This window comes from Pseudorasbora parva, chromosome 1 (genome assembly GCF_024679245.1).
Source record: "Pseudorasbora parva isolate DD20220531a chromosome 1, ASM2467924v1, whole genome shotgun sequence".
NCBI lineage: Eukaryota > Metazoa > Chordata > Actinopteri > Cypriniformes > Gobionidae > Pseudorasbora > Pseudorasbora parva.
In genome coordinates, this window is record NC_090172.1 from 26,288,400 (window position 1) to 26,305,990 (window position 17,591).

At 37.5% G+C, this 17,591-nt stretch overlaps 2 protein-coding genes across 4 annotated transcripts in view; both read right to left on the reverse strand.

Moving 5' to 3' along the window:
- myzap (myocardial zonula adherens protein) overlaps window positions 1-2,184 on the reverse strand; it is a 32,774-nt gene extending 30,590 nt beyond the window's left edge. For both annotated transcript variants that reach the window (XM_067437416.1, XM_067437415.1), the window contains exon 1: window positions 2,043-2,184. The gene's annotated coding sequence lies outside the window, so the exon portion shown is untranslated. The remainder of the gene's footprint in view (window positions 1-2,042) is intronic.
- Window positions 2,185-8,357: 6,173 nt separating this feature from the next.
- Window positions 8,358-17,591, reverse strand: part of cgnl1 (cingulin-like 1) — a 39,934-nt gene continuing 30,700 nt past the window's right edge. For both annotated transcript variants that reach the window (XM_067437402.1, XM_067437401.1), the window contains exons 13-19: window positions 16,741-16,899; window positions 16,534-16,623; window positions 12,153-12,236; window positions 11,890-12,014; window positions 11,668-11,776; window positions 11,295-11,458; window positions 8,358-9,566 (exon numbers count right to left, since the gene is read on the reverse strand). In XM_067437402.1, the coding sequence (XP_067293503.1) occupies window positions 9,410-9,566; window positions 11,295-11,458; window positions 11,668-11,776; window positions 11,890-12,014; window positions 12,153-12,236; window positions 16,534-16,623; window positions 16,741-16,899 (888 nt within the window). In that variant the 3' untranslated portion in view covers window positions 8,358-9,409. The remainder of the gene's footprint in view (window positions 9,567-11,294; window positions 11,459-11,667; window positions 11,777-11,889; window positions 12,015-12,152; window positions 12,237-16,533; window positions 16,624-16,740; window positions 16,900-17,591) is intronic.

A 17,591-nucleotide genomic window follows, 5' to 3' on the forward strand; every position in this document is an offset into this window, starting at 1 on the left:
CCATATCTAACAAATTAGTGAATATTTTGAATAAAAATGACAAAAGCAGATCATCATTCATTCAGCTCTGTTGTTGCTGCGGTGTGTCACGTGACAAGCAATGACGCGTCACCATGGAAACCATAAAGTGACACATTAATAACGGTCGCTTTGAAAAACTCACGCTGGGGGGTCAGCCAGAAAGTTTTACATTTACATTAATTTTAGATAAATATATATATAAAATTAACCATAAAAATCCGTCTCACATCAGTAACTGTCATGACGTCCTCACCGGGGTCGCGTGACTGTGCAGTTGGTTACATTGTTTTATAATTTTACCGCGAAAATACATTTGATTTCACAAAGAGCAAGAAACAAGCAACAGCAGCATGGATCGTTTTTTAAAAGAAAAGCCCCACAAGAACCGGACAGTTTTTACTTTGAAATGGAGTATTATGCTCTGTTCATTACAGGGTTGCCAACTTTTAAGTTTAGGTTGGAGTGAGATTTTTTGAGGGGCGGGCAGGGGGGCGGGGGGGTTGGGGGGTTGATGCTTTTGACCTTGATTCAGTATCAGTTTATATCTAGTATATATACTGTACATAATAATATGTTTGTTTTGGCACTAGTTTAAACATTTCTTGGGTCAAATTATATGTGCCATTCCTTAATATTCACTTGTGACTGCTTATATAAGTATCATTATTCATTAAAAAGATTAGGATGCAAGTTATTTAAGTTTTAAAATTTCACATTTAAAGAAATCTAGTGTTTGATCATCATATCTAAATATTTATTAGAATGCAAAGACTGCCATATATTTTTGAGCAACTAGATTAGATACATGTATATTTATTAAAGAGCCATAAGGCACCTAATGGCATTACAAATACACATTAATATTTTTTAGCCACAAAATGACTCTAATTTGCCTCTTTGAATTGGAATTCTCTATTTTAATATTAATTACTACACTAATTGTAATATAATTTTTTAGAAGAAATACAAATATTAGAAGAAAAATATTTTAAGTGGTCATTTATTGACAATAATTGTTGCACAAATAGTATTTAGTACCAAAAGATCTCCTCAAAATATTCAATAAATATAATTTAATGAGTATGAGTGTGACCTATTAGTAAGGAATACCTGAGGGCTGAATACAAGAATAACATTAATGTTAACAATGTTGAATCTCTATCACTCTCCATAATAAAACGATCCTGTAAATATGGCTGACTTAATAATCAATACACACTAACACTATGCTGTACTGTTTACCAAAACTTGCAGCAAACATCTATATAGTGAAACTGTTGTGGATCCGCTTAAGCTATTTAAATTCATTGGCACAGCGCTAGAAGTATTGAGCGCTCATGGGCCACGTGACCAGCGCGCACCGCAGGGAGACGAGAGCATGCAACTCCGCTTTTCAACGCCTCTGGCTTTAACATTATGCCACATTAGCGCCAAAACGCTATTTATTGTTTGAATTTCATTAAAACACATTTTAAAAAAATTAAAGCTTATAGCTTTGTTTAATATCAAAAGCAGGTTTGGCAATTTGGCGTGAGATAGAGTTGGGCGGAGTGAGAGCGTGAGACAGAGCCTGAAAGCGTGAGAATCACGCCAGATGCGTGAGAGTTGGCAACCCTGTCATTACTGTCCGGTCTAAATAAAAAGGACATTTGCATTTAAATTTGGGTTATGCAGTGTTTTTAAAATATATTTTAAACTGGGGTGCCTTGAAATTGTATGCACTTTTGTAAGGTGCCCTGACTGAAAAAAGTTTGAGAAAGGCTGTTCTAGGTAATGAGGTGCTATAAATAGATCAGACACGTCCTTAAAACAAATACACATTTTCTCAGAAGAGGTAACGTTAGTCATGTGTCTGTATGGATTATGCTGTTCTTATGCCGGCAATTTCTGTGTAAATAAGTTTTTTTCTTCTAGCCTAACGTTGCGGTTACATCTCGTGGTTTGGATCCCTGAAATCGTTAATTTGCTTTTGAAGGTGTGTATGATGTACTTAAACATAGTTTAAAATCATGTTAACTCACATGAGATGACTCCAGTCGTATTAGGAGTAAAACGCTGGGTTATTTAACAGAGTTGGGCTACATTAAGTGCGTTGTGCGGGCCTCCGTGTCTAGATGGCGTGATGGCCTGCCGAAAAATGATGCCATACGCCATACCGATCGATCTGTCCAGGCGAACACACGTGACTACGCTTTGAAACTTGATTGTTTTGTTCTAACGACTCTGTCTGAAAACTTTGATTGGCTAAAGCAGTGACTTGGCGGTCCATTAACCAATAACATACCTTAGATTAGATGGCAAACCACGTGAGTGAATAGGACGTAAAAGCATGTGTAAAAGTCACTGCCGCACTGCAGGAACTTTACCTAGAAAAAGGGACTTTATCAGTGTTTCAAACAGGGTCTAATTTTAGTTACAAATGAATATTTTCCCCTCAAAGTAAACCGACCCTGCTCGCAAGGTAAGTTAGTGGGTTAGAACTTTTTTTTTTCAAAGTTCAGGAACTTTTGGGGTGGGGTTGTCTTTAAGCAGCATTTTGATTGGTTGACTCCTCATAGCGTTTTATTTCAAAAGTCTTTTAAAAGTCTTGAGTTTGCTGCTCAGTTATACTATTCGAATCAACAAAGAAGTTTAAAAAATATGACAGATGGACTCGACAACGAGGTTCAGGCTTGAAACCTGCTTGAAAAGTCGCATGCAGCCCTTATAGCAGTCCTATATTAACAAAATTGTTCCAGGCTTCATGGACTTTCAAATGTACGATGTACGGTGCTCTCGATTCCTTTACTTTTTATTGGACTATGAAATATATATTTCTCCCAAACCCCTTTAAAGTTGGCGTGAAACAGTAGTTGCTATAGTCTTTTCTTAGTTGTGTGCAATAGCTTCTCGAACAAGCAGTTCTTTTAGAGCCAGGGTTGATTTTGTCCAGCAAGAATTTATTGCAATGTATATTTAATGCTTTTTTTTTAAGGATTTAGACCACGATCAAGGTTTCACAGACAAGGTTTAAGCTAGTCCCAGACTAGAATGCATGTTTGAGCTGTTTTGACTAAAAGCAACTTGCACTGACATATCTTAAAATATGTCAATAAATAACACATAACAACTAAATGCTTTAATGTCCGCAGGCTTGTAAACAGTGCTCATAAAGGAACTAAAGCACAATGCCTGCATACAATTTAACAGTTTTTTGCAGTAACTACATCAATTATTCAAAGGAGCTATTGACTGTTTTTAAAGACCAACACATTACAGCATTTTCCTGCCTGTGGAGTTTTTCCACAGTAATACTAAAACAGGATGTAGCCCATGTCCGTTGAATTATCTCCCAATTTGACCTGAAGATACATCTACATGGTTGCTCTGTCTTCCTTACCATGTGACATATTATTCAAGTTCAAACCCATCATTGCTTACAACATTATTGGTAAACACTGCGGCATCCAGCTCACCTCACCTACAGTTTATGCCTGACTGCACCCATAGTTGACAAGAAAAAAAAGTGAGGAGTCTACATATACCGGTACCTACCTGTCTCAATGTGTTATGTATTGTCACCTTGCTCATGCCTGGTCTTACTAGACAGGCTGGATTCCCTAAGGTGCAGATCAGACACATTTCTGAAATGAAATGAGGAGTGACAACAGGAAAAGGAAGAAAAACACAGTGTGAGAGAGATGACTAGAAATACTGGCAGAAAGACAGTCTGCAAATAAAGTGCGCTTGTTTAGAGGTTATGTACAGAGAAGGGAAGTTGACCGAAAATCATGACGTCACCTATTACAGAAACATTTACATTTTTAGATATCTTATTCAGAGAGACATAAAGTCAATCAACAAACTAACAAATAAAAGGCATGACATTTAAGCTTTGACCATAAGAGGTCTACATGTGAATATTAGGAGCAATTATGTTCTGTTCTGTTATGTTGAGGTTGTTTCCACCATCTAGGTTTGGTGGGTGAGCTGTAAGTTTAAATGTTCACACAAATGGCAAATCCTAACTTAAATAATGGCCAAGACTGTAGTGTTCCCAGATTTTAACACTGTAAATAGCACATGGTTGGCTGAGCTGTATTATAGGAGCTAAACCCAGTCATGTGTATGTTCTGTAATGTGGGGTTACATTAACTTTCAAACCCTTAATAATGATGATAAAAAGTAAACTAAAAATAAATCTCAGAAGGCACCTGAGCGATCTCCATGATGGTGTTGTAACCAACAACGTGAATTGTTTAGCCAGCACTACGGCTGTGTTGAAATAATTGCCTTGTTGTTATTTGGCATGACCCGTACAGCAGCTTCACCTGTGGCTGACAGGTGAGTAATTACAGCAGATTGACTGTCTAACAACAACTTACTCTGTGTTGATGTCCATACGACAAAGTTTGAGCTATGAGAACTGTTTTTTTGACATTTATAAGTAATACTTGGGAACATATTGTTCCACTTGTGTCTTCTGTCACAACAGATGTTTTCTGAGTCTGCATGCACAAAGTCAGTTTGACAAACACCACCATGGGTATGATTTAAAAAGGAGCGCATTAAATAGATAAAATAGTGAAAGTGAAGACCTTTATAAAAAGATTTCAATTATAATAAATGTGTTTGAACTTTCTATTCATACTCATCTATTCATAAAATCCTGCATGCATCCTTTTCATAAAAGCAGCATGGCTGTTTTCAGCATTGATAATAATAATGTTTATTGAGCAGCAAATAAGCATATTAGAATGATTTCTGAAGGATCACTGAAGACTGGAGTACTTATGTATGAAGAATGGAGTATTTAAAAATGTAATTATATTTCACAATGTTAACATATTATTAAATACTATATTTATTATTTTATTTTTAGTATTTTATATATTATTATTTGGATTATTTTATATATATTTTTTTATCAAATAAATTCAACAAATAAATGAGCAGTAAGAACGGTAAGTAACATTTAAAATTTTTGGGTTGGTAAGATTTTTTGGTGACACTTTATTTTACAGTGTCCTTGTTACATATACGTATGTACATGTACTTACCATATGCAACTAACTCTCAACCTAATCCTAATCGAACCATAACCCTATAGTAAGAACATGTAGTTACCATTACTAAGTGCTTAAATATAAAATGACACTGTAACAATGACACCTTAAAATAAAGTTACAGAATCAAAGATATACTGAAATGTGTTGGCAGGCAAATACAAAATCCATGAAATGGCTCAAGAAAATATGCATTAAAGACAGAATAAATGTGGTGAAAAAATATAAAACATGAGAGTGAGGGGAAAATGGAAAACCGCAGACAGAAACAACATGGGGGATAACAGGCATAACATATCAGACATGACATTATGACCACTGACAGATAAGGTGAATAACACTGATTATTTTAATCACAGCACCTGTTAGTGGGATATATTTGCAGCAAGTGAACATTTTGTCCTCAAAGTTGATGTGTTAGAAGCAGGTTCCTGAACTAGAGGAATGACAATCGTAAGGATCATAAGGATTTGAGTGAGTTTGACAAGGGCAAAATTGTGACGGCTAGACGACTGGGTCAGAGCATCTCCAAAACTGCAGCTCTTGTGGAGTGTTCCTGGTCTGCAGTAGTCAGTATCTATCAAAACAGTAGTGAACCGGCTACAGGGTCATGGGCGAACAAGGCTCATTATTGCACATGGGGAGCGAAGGCTGTCCTGTGTTGTCCGATCAAACAGACGAGCTACTGTAGCTCAAGCTGCTCAATAAGTTAATGCTGGTTCTGTTAGAAAGGTGTCAGAAAGAGTACACAACGCAGTTTGTTTCCCAAATGGTATTCCCTTGGGTTTGTGGCCTCTTTCAGCAGGGTAATGTGCCTTACCACAAAGCAAAAATGTTCAGGAATGGTTCGAGGAGCACAACAATGTATTTGAGGTGTTGACTTGGCCTCCAAATTCCCAGATTCAAATCCAATCGAGCATTTGTGGGATATGCTGAACAAACAAGTCCTATCCATGGAAGCCCCACCTCACAACTTACAGGACTTAAAGGATCTGCTGCTAACATCTTGGTGCCAGATAACACAGCACAACTTCAGGGGTGGAGTCCATTCCTTGACAGGTCAGGTCCGTTTTGGCAGCAAAGAGGGACCAAGACAAGGTTATAATGTTATGCCTGATAAGAAAGGGCAAGAGCTCTGTTTGCTCTCTCTTTTTGACTCTCAAGACACAATAAAGATGAGAGCGTCCCCAAGAATGATCAAACAGTGATGTGAATAGATGAGTTTGAAATATAAAACACGCTTTAGCAGCCAAACATCTTCCTGTTCTCATTCAGACCGATGATGGTCCAGCCCTTAATAGAGCCTGTCTGTTAGGGGTCACTGCTCACCAGTGTTGGGGAAAGTTACTTTGAAAAGTAATGCATTACAATATTGTGTTACTCCCTTAAAAAGTAACTGAGTTACTTAGTTACTTTTTAAGAAAAGTAATGTTATGTTACCTTTGCGTTACTTCTCACCGGGGCTGAGCTTGGTTTTTTTTGTTTTTATTTTTTTCATAACAAAAAAGTTATATTTTTGTGAACATGTAAAGTTGTGCTCAACCTCTTCATAACAAAATTAAAATAAGCCTCAGGCTGAGGTAAAAATACAAATTCACACATTAACAGTAGAGGGTGCAGCTCTGCTGTGTTGCGCTGCCACTGGATAATGGAAGAATAAGACACAGGAGTTTTTTTTTAAAACCAATAATAAAAAATAAAATCTAGTAGTTTTTGCTCATGGTTAAACTGAATCATCAAAGGTCAGCAGCAAATTGGTCAATAAAGGTAGATTAAATGCATAAAAATATTTGTTTTTTATTTAACATTTAATTATTGGAGGTTTGCATAGTCTGATTTTGCATTTGACTGATTTATTCATTTTTTTAAAAATACAAGCATACGTTTGTGACTAATGATAATGAAAGTTATGTAACTGTATTTTGTAAGGTCTGACTACTGGCCAGTAGCTGAAGCCATAATCTGAGCAGCAGGGTTATGCTACAAACAAGAGGTACGCTAGTTGCTAGACGGGGGAAACAATTGCTTCATGTCAACACATTTTAGTTTTAGTTTAATCCGCAATATTGTATAAAGACCTAATTCAATGTACACAATTTGGTTTGCAAAATAATAATTTAAAAGAGTAAAATAATTGCTAATTAATAGTGTGTTGTTTTTTCGCAATCAAGCATTACATGTCAATTTCAGCTCCGTCTATTTACATTTTTTTTCAAAGCTGCAGCACTGTTAACTGACCGGAAGAGGACGGTATAGAGCTGTAGATTTTCCAAGCTCAACGTTCAAAAAGTAACTTTTGTAATATTTTTAACTAAAATAATTATACACTGTTGATAAAATGACTTACTTCCATCATATTTTCAACTACCGGTATACACTGGGGGTGGGGCGGGTGTGTGATCATGGAACTGTGGAGTTTATTTCATTTTTTGTGTTTTTTGCTTTTTGACGTTACCTCAGACTTTGAAAGAAACCGTTTTATCACCGAAGCACTGTCTGACAGAGTGTGTGTGTGTGTGTGTGTGTGTGTGTGAGAGAGAGAGGAGTGGGCTTGGAATTTAAGGAATGGATCTTCACAACAGCCCCACCCTGACGAGTCTTGGTTTTGCCAAGAATCTCTGCTCAACAGACTAATAAGAGCTGCTCATCTCACACCAGGAGGTTAGATTGCTTTGTTGTGCTGCAACAATAAAGACCAGACCTACAGACAATACTTAAAGGATTTGTTGAAGGGCTCAGGCATGGCCTCTCCGCTGCTCAGCTGTAAAGACATCACACAGTCCTCTCTCTCAACATTGGGGGAGGCATTTCTCGGCTCTTCTTCATACTAGGTTGGTTTCTCTGGCTATAAGAAGGCTCAATAAGACCAAGATGTAGACTTCTTTTTAACACCAAGGCTGGACTTGTCTGGACCAAGGTCTCAACATTTCAAGGCCCTTAAATTTAAATGTACCTCTAGTACTGCCACTGTAATAAAGAAACGGAAACTCAAAACAAAACAAAAATATGTTGGTTTAATGTTTTTAGTGTTTATTAAGATTGTTAATGTTAAAATAACTATATTACAATTTTTTAAAGACTTATTGGGTCCTCTTTGAAGTTTTCAGAGGCCCCGGGTTGAAAACCTCTGAACTAGAGGAATGACAAAATACCAGAAACTCATCTTATGAACATTAATGACAGTTAATGGTGACGTCCATTATATTTTCAACTATACACCCTGTACACAAATGGGGGGAAAGAAAAGCAAGAAATGGCAAACAAACAGAGCATCATGGGATTAACTGTGGAGTTTATTTTGTTTTTTTGATGTTTTTTTTTTAAATGTAGATTTTACAAAGAGGTAGAGGCAGGATTCATTTTTGAACCTTAAAAAAGACGCACTAATGACTAATAATAGCGCTTTTTGTTCCATTAAACAACATTTAAGCACCAGACACACAAAGAATTCACTTCAACATACAGTGCAAATCATCACAGTGTTCTCCAAAGGGTGATTGTCAGAACAGTAATATACAATGTTTGCATAAGGAAGGACATCTCTTCTCTTCCACCTGTGAAACAACAAGCACACAGATGCTTTCACATTTGAGCAGGTACATGGCAGCATCCCATGAGTGGCTTTAGGGTTTAGTGAAACCTAGATGTTTTCTATAATACAACAGGCTCATATGATTTGATCCATAACACTGTTTTGTGTTTCTAAAAGGAACGAAAACTCCTGGAAACATAAATGTGTCAGTACAATGTAACATTTCACGTGTGCAGATTGGTACAGCCGGTTGCAACAGAGCACCTCTGCACATTTTCAAGGCGCTTATGTCTGAAAAAAATGTTGAAAATGATTTGAATATGTACAGAAATGAAAGCAGCTTCATATGAATAGAAAAATAACATATCTGTTCATTAAGTAAAAAAAGCAATAACTGTTGGCCGTAACTGTTTTTATGTATAAAAATTCCCTCATACATACTTCCCTTACTATGTATTGTATGAATTTTCTGTAAGTCCTTCAGATTCCGGTTAATTAAATATCAAATGGCATTTTTGCATCATTTAAAGGCTGTTTATGTCAACGTATTTAGTGGAACTGCAGAATTAAGATTTAACAGTAAAAAGGAAACCATTGAGAAACATTGTATTTAACGCAAATATACAGTGCTATACAGTTTCCAATAAGGTTGAACACATAAAAGATTACTTATGCAGAAATCGAGCAAAAATATATAATCATGGGGAAAAGGCATTGGAATTGGGCTCATGGTTACATGAAATTGTGGCAAAGAGTTTATAACAGAGCACAAATATATATTTCCTTCTCAGTCTCCAGTAGTAGTTTGTTTTCACCGAGAGAAATTGGAGATGAAGGCATCCTGACTGCTGGAGCGCTTGTAGCCAGAAGAAGAGCTAAAGTAGGTGTCGCCATCAGTGCTGATATCATCGTCGTCGTCATCATCATCATCGGCGGCGTTCAGGACTGGTGCAGGGTTGTTCTTGCGCCTTGTGGGTTAACAAAAATAGGCATTTTTAGTTAGACTGAAGGATGCGAGGGTCCTACGATGCTTTTTTACATTTCCAACTTTCTTTAGTGTGTAATGTTGCTTTTTGAGCATGTAAGAGCATTAGAGTAAAAAAGTACAAAGTCCACTCCAAAGGAAGTGATTCTCTACATCAGTAAGCACTAATTTCGGTTTCTGAACTCCCTGAAATGCGTCACTTCAGTTTTTTTTCTAGGAACACATCGTAATTCAATATACAAAGTAATTTCCACACAAAACATTTGCAAAAAGGGGCAAGTCCTGGTTGAGTTGCGTTAGTAATGTGTTGAAACTCATGGTTATAGTAAGGGTGTGACATTTCTGAAAGTGATTGACCAATCACAACACACGATCAGTGTCCAATCAGAGGACTTTTTCACAAGGAGGGGCTTCATTGAGACGGGGAAAAAACAGAGTGTTACTGACAGCCTAGGAAGAGAGGTGTGCACTAATGTAAAATATGTGAAGTTCCTTTAATAAGCCTTAATAGGCCCTCTTTAAACAAGCCTGTCCATTGTAAAAATCGGCTCAAAAGTTTCAATCAGTAATATTTTTAATAAATAAAATCTCAATGAATGTGAACATGGCTAAAAGAATAAAAATGTCTTATAAATGCTTTAGTCCAATTTTAATCGACATGTATTTAATCCTTCAAATGTTCTATAACACATTGGCCATAGACAGGGCTCAATCCGAGGGGCGGGATAAACGGTTGTCTTTCAGACTCCCTCTGCATGCGATAGGATAGTGCTACCACCAACCAGAGCAACGAAGGTGAAACAGAGCTTGTTGATAGATTAAACATTCGCCGTATCCGGTCGGCTAAACTCAGAACACATCTTCCCTTTTTAAGAATGACTTCTTTGTTCTTTTCTCAGAGAAAAGCTTAACTCCAAGTCTTCCAGAGTCGCGGTCAAAGCTGATTCGAAAGACCGCCGTTCGCCAGTTTCTGTGTTTACTAGAAGAACGCAAACGCAACTCGGCCGTCGTCATTATGTCCCCGCCCACCGACTCTATACACGATGTGATTGGCCCGGCAAGAGTTTGAGGATTACAGCTCAGAAGTGTATTGAGAGTTGCTAGACGACACTCGCGGGCAGATTAGATTTGCTGCCGCTAGGGTGCGTCTAGATTTCTAGGCTAACAGAATTGTCAGTCCTGTATCTGAGTACTTAATACAGTTACATTCACACCCAGTTGAGTTATTTACGGTAGTGTCAATCGCATTCTATAACTAAACTCACGGCCGGAAATGATCAGGACTCATAACCGCATTCTTGGGAAATCCGCTGTATAAAAGGAACCGGACTGCACAACCAGTTGTCTGTAACACCATTCAGTGCGAGAGAGGTGCTTTGCAAATGTGTCAACTGTGTGTTTTCATGTGTGGTTGGTTGCAGTACGTATTGAAAGCCATAAGGTTCAGAATTTATGTGTATAGGAGAATTGTACATACATACAAACAGTATTGGATATGCTACTGTAAGTTGGTGTGTGAACGTGACATTGAGACTCACACCTCTAAGTAAATGCGGTATATACAAAGAGTATATAGCTTGATTTCAACGGCACATACTGTGAGATACCATTCCATCAGTGGTAATGAACTGCTTTAGCTGACGTCTCGGTGCTCAGAGTTGAACCCAGATGAGCAGTACTGTATTTATCTCAGTAAGGTTTGAATCGTTACCTCATCTCACTGCGCAGTGCTTTGAGCTGACTCTGGAGTTGTTCGTTGGCCTCCTGCTGCTCCTCCAGGTCTCTCTGCAGTTTCTTCTTGTTGTGTTCCAGGCGGTCGATCTCCTCCTCCGCCTCATCCATCTGCCTCTTTAGAGCCTTCAGACGCAAGTTCAACTACACACATACACACCCCATCAGACAAGTACAATATTGACTATAGATTCAACATTGTTGCAGAGTGTTGCAACATACCTAAAAACACTGATCGAATATCATTTCCAAAATTGGTTTAAAAAAAATTTGCTTTTATAAAAATGTGCAAAAAAGAAAGTTAGCTTAGAATATTTTTATATTTTCCACTCAGTGGAGGGATGTTTGCTGACCTGATCTTTCTGATCCTGAAGTGAATGATGCTCTTCATCTACTTGCATCATCATCTCCTTCACTTTACGCTCTAGCCGACGATTGACCAGCTGCAGGTTAGCTCGTTCCCTATTAAATATTTAACGAAGTTACATTTCTTTACTTAATACCAGACATTTTTTTCAAAAATCCAAATGATGTGATGTCTAGCATACACTAGTTGCATTAGTTGTCTTGTTTACCTCTCTTCTCCTTCCAGTCTTTCTTCCAATTCCTGGATGCGGTTCTCCAGCTGGGCCACCAATCCCTCTTTACTAGGCTTGTGAGATCCCTCCAGATAAGCAATCCTGCTCTTCAGATCCTTATTCTTGACACAGAAAGGAAAAAGGAATGTGTAATTATGTAAAGAAGGTTACTGTTTTGCTAGTTGCAGAGGTTAAGTGCTAGAGGAGCGATGACAGTTGGTTAAAGGCATCGATCAGAGACAGACCGGTTTGTTTTTTACCTGTCTCTCCAGGGAGATCTTGTCACACTCCACATCCTGTCTGTTGGCTCTTTCCTGCATCAGCTCATTCCTCATCTGCTCCAACTGTCACACAAGCACAGCGACAGACATTAATGGCAAACCTCCCTATCGCAACACGCCAACAATAACAACCTCCTCCCCAACTAAAAACAAGCCAGCTTGTGAAGATTTCTTTGTGCATCTTTACATTATTATTGGTTCTTTACATTTTGCTTCATACATTTGGAATTTACATGGGCGTCGGAACCATTGTGTGTGGGTGGGACAAGACCCAACCATTTTTTAAGACCAAAGATATTGGACCCACTCACTTTTATCGTCTCTAATTCAGCACATGTCTGTTTACCTTGACTACCCCTTAACCGGGAAACTTATTAAGAAACTTATTATTAAACACATGTTAAACGCTTTATTCCCCCTTTTTTAATATTTTCTCTTTTTTTATTAAAAATAAATAACTTTCCGATCTGATATGTGATGGGAAAAAGGGAGTAGAGCGAGTGTGGCAAAAGGTGGATTCGAACCTATGCTCGTTTGCGTCAAAACTTGATGCCATGTGTCTTACCCCTACTCTATAGCCACGGCAAATAATTCAGTGATTTCTGTAATTTTGTCTGGCCCAATCAATCGTTTAGTAAACAGCACTTTTTCTGTCTGGACACGGAGCATAAAAAACATGCAACTTATTCATTATCATTATCTGTGAAACTGTTGATTTCTATAGCAGTTAAATAAATATAGCCTTTTTATTAGACTATTGGTATTGACTGGTTTGAGGTCTTTTTTGGTATAGGAAAGGAAAGAGATATGGCCTCAAACGCACCACAATGCAGGAAATCAAGGAAATCATCTATGAAATCTTTTTTTTTTCTGGGGGAGAACCCCCAGACACCCCGCAAAACTATTTCCCCGCCTATCATATTTTGCCTTAGCCGCTACTGACCCACCCACTTTTTATTTGCTTCCGACGCTCATGGGATTTTATATGTTCATGATTTATATGTTCATGAAGATTTATGAAGATTTATAATAGTTTTTAAACTTTCAATCAAATTAAAAACCAAATCCTTTGGTGATAATCTATTGTTCAAAAGTGTTTATTGTTAAAAAGTATTTTTGAAAGAAGCATCTTATGCTCACCAGGACTGCATTTATCAAAGGACAAAGACATATTTAATCAAAAAACAGTAAAGATAGTAATGTTGCGAAATATTATTACAATTTGAATTTAAAGGTGCACTATGTAGTATTTTTGCAGTAAAATATTCAAAAACCACTAGACCAGTGTTATATTTTGTTCAGTTGAGTACTTACAATATCCCAAATGTTTCCAACTATTTGTAAATTGTGAGAAAATTGCTATTTTAACTAAGCTATTTTAACTCTGAGCATAGAGTCTGAGGGAGTCGCCTGTCACTTGCGTCATATCTGCGTTACCCTCGGCTTCGGGTTTTATTTGGCAGAAGCGCTTCACTCTTAGCAGTGTGCAAGAAGTGTCACATCAGCCGCTGAGCGAACGCACAGAGACACGTCATAACATCATTTTCAACACACTCAAATGTATCTAATATGATAAACAGAGCTGCGTTAGCCTACCTCATACTCGTGACCGAAAAATGGCAATTTGGCCATTTCTAATTATTGGGAGGTACTTGCCCCCCTCAATGTCTTTGGTGGTTAATGCCATGAGTCACACCAAGGATGATAACTATATATATAGAATAGCAGATTCCACACAACTATAATGATAATGGCACAGAGAAATGATATTGTAGAATGATTTTTTGGTAAAGTATACAAACATTGACAGCCAATTAGAATCCATCCTGCTTTAAAAAGCTCAAGCATTTAAAGTGTCAGAACACAAAACTAAAAAACACAGACTGATATTGTGCACTTCAGTAGATGCAAATATCGTTATAGTTATCGTTTTGGGTGTGAACGCCACTTTACTCCCTTCTTTAGTGTCACATGATTCTTCAGTGTACTAATATGCGGATTTGCTTCTCAAGAAATATTTCTTATTATCAATGTTGAAAACAGTTGTGCTGCTTAATTTTTTGTGTGGAAACCAATTATTTTCTCCAATTGTAATGTCTAAACATCACTGATGTTGATGAATAATACACAAAGTAATAACATCACGTACAGCTGTTTACTCTCTTTTTTTTTCATTACCCAACATTAATGTTCACATTTTTCTATAATTCTATAATTCATTTACAAAGCAGCTGCCTGAAACAGATGATATTTCTCATGAACCGCAGTCTTCCAAAGCATAAACTCCACAAAGGATGTTAAAAAGATAGAGAGAACTTGCCTTAAGACAGTGAAGACAGATATGGAAGAAGGGGAGAAAAATTGAAAGGGAGAAAAATAAATCGATCGATGGAGAGAAGATGGCTCTTTTTGTCTGCTGCCAGGCTCTAAGAGCGGATGATATTTTATGCCAATTAGCGTGTGACAGCAGGGCTCAGGGATGAGGGATGGGCCGCGTGTGCCGCTCTACCCTGCAGGGCGCTGCGTCAGCAGAGCAGAAAACACACTGAAACTAATCAAAGCACGAAAGCGAGCGAGAGCGATACAGACAGAGAGAGAGGGAGAGAGCCAGAGAGCATGTGAGCAAAGAGCGGGAGATTACTCTCATTTAGACAGCCGCTCATGCACCTGCTGCCATGGACGCAGGTGTGCCCATCCTGACACCACCCCCCATTTCTGTAACCCACCCCGTCTTCACAGAGCCCTCTACTGTTTCCACAGAAACTCACCTCGGCCTTAGCGTAACACTATTGTGTCATTATGTTTGCCTCGATTCTCTATTTCCAGACAATTAAAAAAAGCTCACACGCTCCTCTCCTTCATAATCTATTAATCACGTCTTCAGGCCTGATCTAGATTTGTCGCTTTTTAAGGGGTCGAAATGTAGTGCGACAGGTGCAATCGGAACAACGCGCCAGATTAGCTTTTGGAAACAATAAGAGAGGGGACAAATTTGGGCTACTTAAGAAGAAAGTTTTAAAAGGTCCAAGTTCAAGAAGTCACGGGTCCAACCAAATGATGCATGATCCTGATATTAAATGGCTCGTTTCAAAAAAACGAACTTTTCCAAGTACACATAAAAGTCTGTTTTGCTTCCATAAAAAGCAATGAAGCAACACTTTACTGTGGAACAGACCTTGCTTCTCAGGAAACGTGTATCATCGTTGCCTCAAATTGTAAATGTTCCCTTTACTGGCCTTTAATTCTCTCTGGACCCTTGCTTTAAACCTCTGCTTGTGCAATTCAATTTTGGCAAAATGCTTTCGGAGTGAGCTTTGCCACTGGCCGACTTGAGATGCCTGGCCACTTGCACATTTTGGCCAAAGTGGAGCTTCAGCGAGAGCTCTTAATTGATGCTGAAATTCAGACAGGCACTCTTTCACCAAGAGGCAGGCTGCCAAAGAGAACGATTATGCAAGCTCCTTTTACAATGCACTCCCACTCCATCTTTCTCTCACTCTGGTGTGAATTAACTCTGAATCTTGAGTGCAACTTTTAAAAGAAGAACCCAACAGTGGATCAAGCATTCAAGTTTAATTCCCTCACTGGTATTTTACCAGGATTGAACAGTGTGTGTGTGTGTGTGTGTGTGTGTGTGTGTGTGTGTGTGTGTGTGTGTGTGTGTGTGTGTGTGTGTGTGTGTGTGTGTGTGTGTGTGTGTGTGTGTGTGTGTGTGTGTGTGTGTGTGTGTGTAACAAAGTCCTCATGGAAAGGGAGCTCTTGAAAAAATCTACATTATAAGCAGCACAGACATGATTCAAAATTGTATTCATGCATTTCTTTAGTTGACGTAGACAGTATTACACTTTTATTGGTATCTGAAAGGATAATTAAATAAGCCAATAAAAAAATACGTAAGTGGTGAGGGATTTATAATGATAGACAGATAGATAGATAGATAGATAGATAGATAGATAGATAGATAGATAGATAGATAGATAGATAGATAGACAGACAGACAGACAGATAGACAGATAGACAGATAGATAGATAGATAGATAGATAGATAGATAGATAGATAGATAGATAGATAGATAGATAGATAGATAGATATTTTATTAAACCATTTCAATGAACAAGATAGTGTGGAAAACAACAAATGTGTTTTTATGGGAATTTATGTGAACACAGGATGGACCTCATTAAGAGATACATAAGCTGAAATCTAGATTTTTTTCTGAAAGACTCTAAAATATAAGATTGTTTTGGTCCCTGCATAATTCCCATATTTCCATTTGTGTTATTTCATAATTGTAATAATTTCAGTATTTATTATTGTAAAATATTAACAACAAATGTGAGTGTGTCAAAAGGATCTCACCTGCTCTCTACCTCTGTCTATTCTCTCCATCAGCAAGTCTCCACTCTGTCTCTCCTCCTCCAGCTCAACCTCAACCGCAGACAGACGGTCCTATTGATAGATAAAAACACTTTGTATATTACAACAAACTTACATCACAACATAAACAACAGTTCAATAAGAAGTCGATGACTGTAAAAAGAAGACATGTCTCTATTAGCACTGCACCTCCAAGAGTTTGACTTGTCTGGTTTTGTCGATTGAGTGGGCTTTGTTCTCAGTCTCGAGCTCAAGTTCAAAAACCTTCTGCTCCAGGTCCTTCACTCTCTGCAGCGCTTCATCTCGGTCTTTCTGACACTGGCGTAGATCGTCCTGCACATGAGCCAGCTGAAACACACAAACACATTCATATTCTAGTCTCGGATAGCTGTGATTAGAACAGAACGTTTTCAGAACTAACCTAAAATGTGATAGATCAGACAGTATTACAGGCTTATTATCTAAAAGCATAATTCAATTAGCCAATAAACAAATACATAAGTTGTGAAAAATTTATAATGCTAGATAGATAAATCTGCATCACCAAATCTGCATTTATATTATGAAATTTATTTTAAAATGTATTTTATATAAAAAGAACTAATTTGAAATAGATAACATTACAAATAAAAAAGTTATCTATTATAAATATAACAATACAATTATTTACTGGTAATGATTTCGGTCACTTTTGGTCAATTTAATGAATCCTTTCTGAATAAAAGTGGTAATTTCGTAAAATAAAAACACACCTGACTGACCCCAAACTTTTGAATGGTTGTGTAAGTGATGAAGGATTTATTATATATATAATATTTATTATAATAGCATAACCAGTATTTATTTATAATACTTATAATTTATATACATCACAGGAGCAAACGTATGATATGGCTCTATATCAGCATGGTTATATATGTATGATTAATTACATTATGTATTTATTTAGATTTATACATCTGCTTTCCATTGATGTACGGTTTGTCATGATAGGGCAATATTTGACTGAGATACAACTATTCAAAAATCTGGAAACTGAG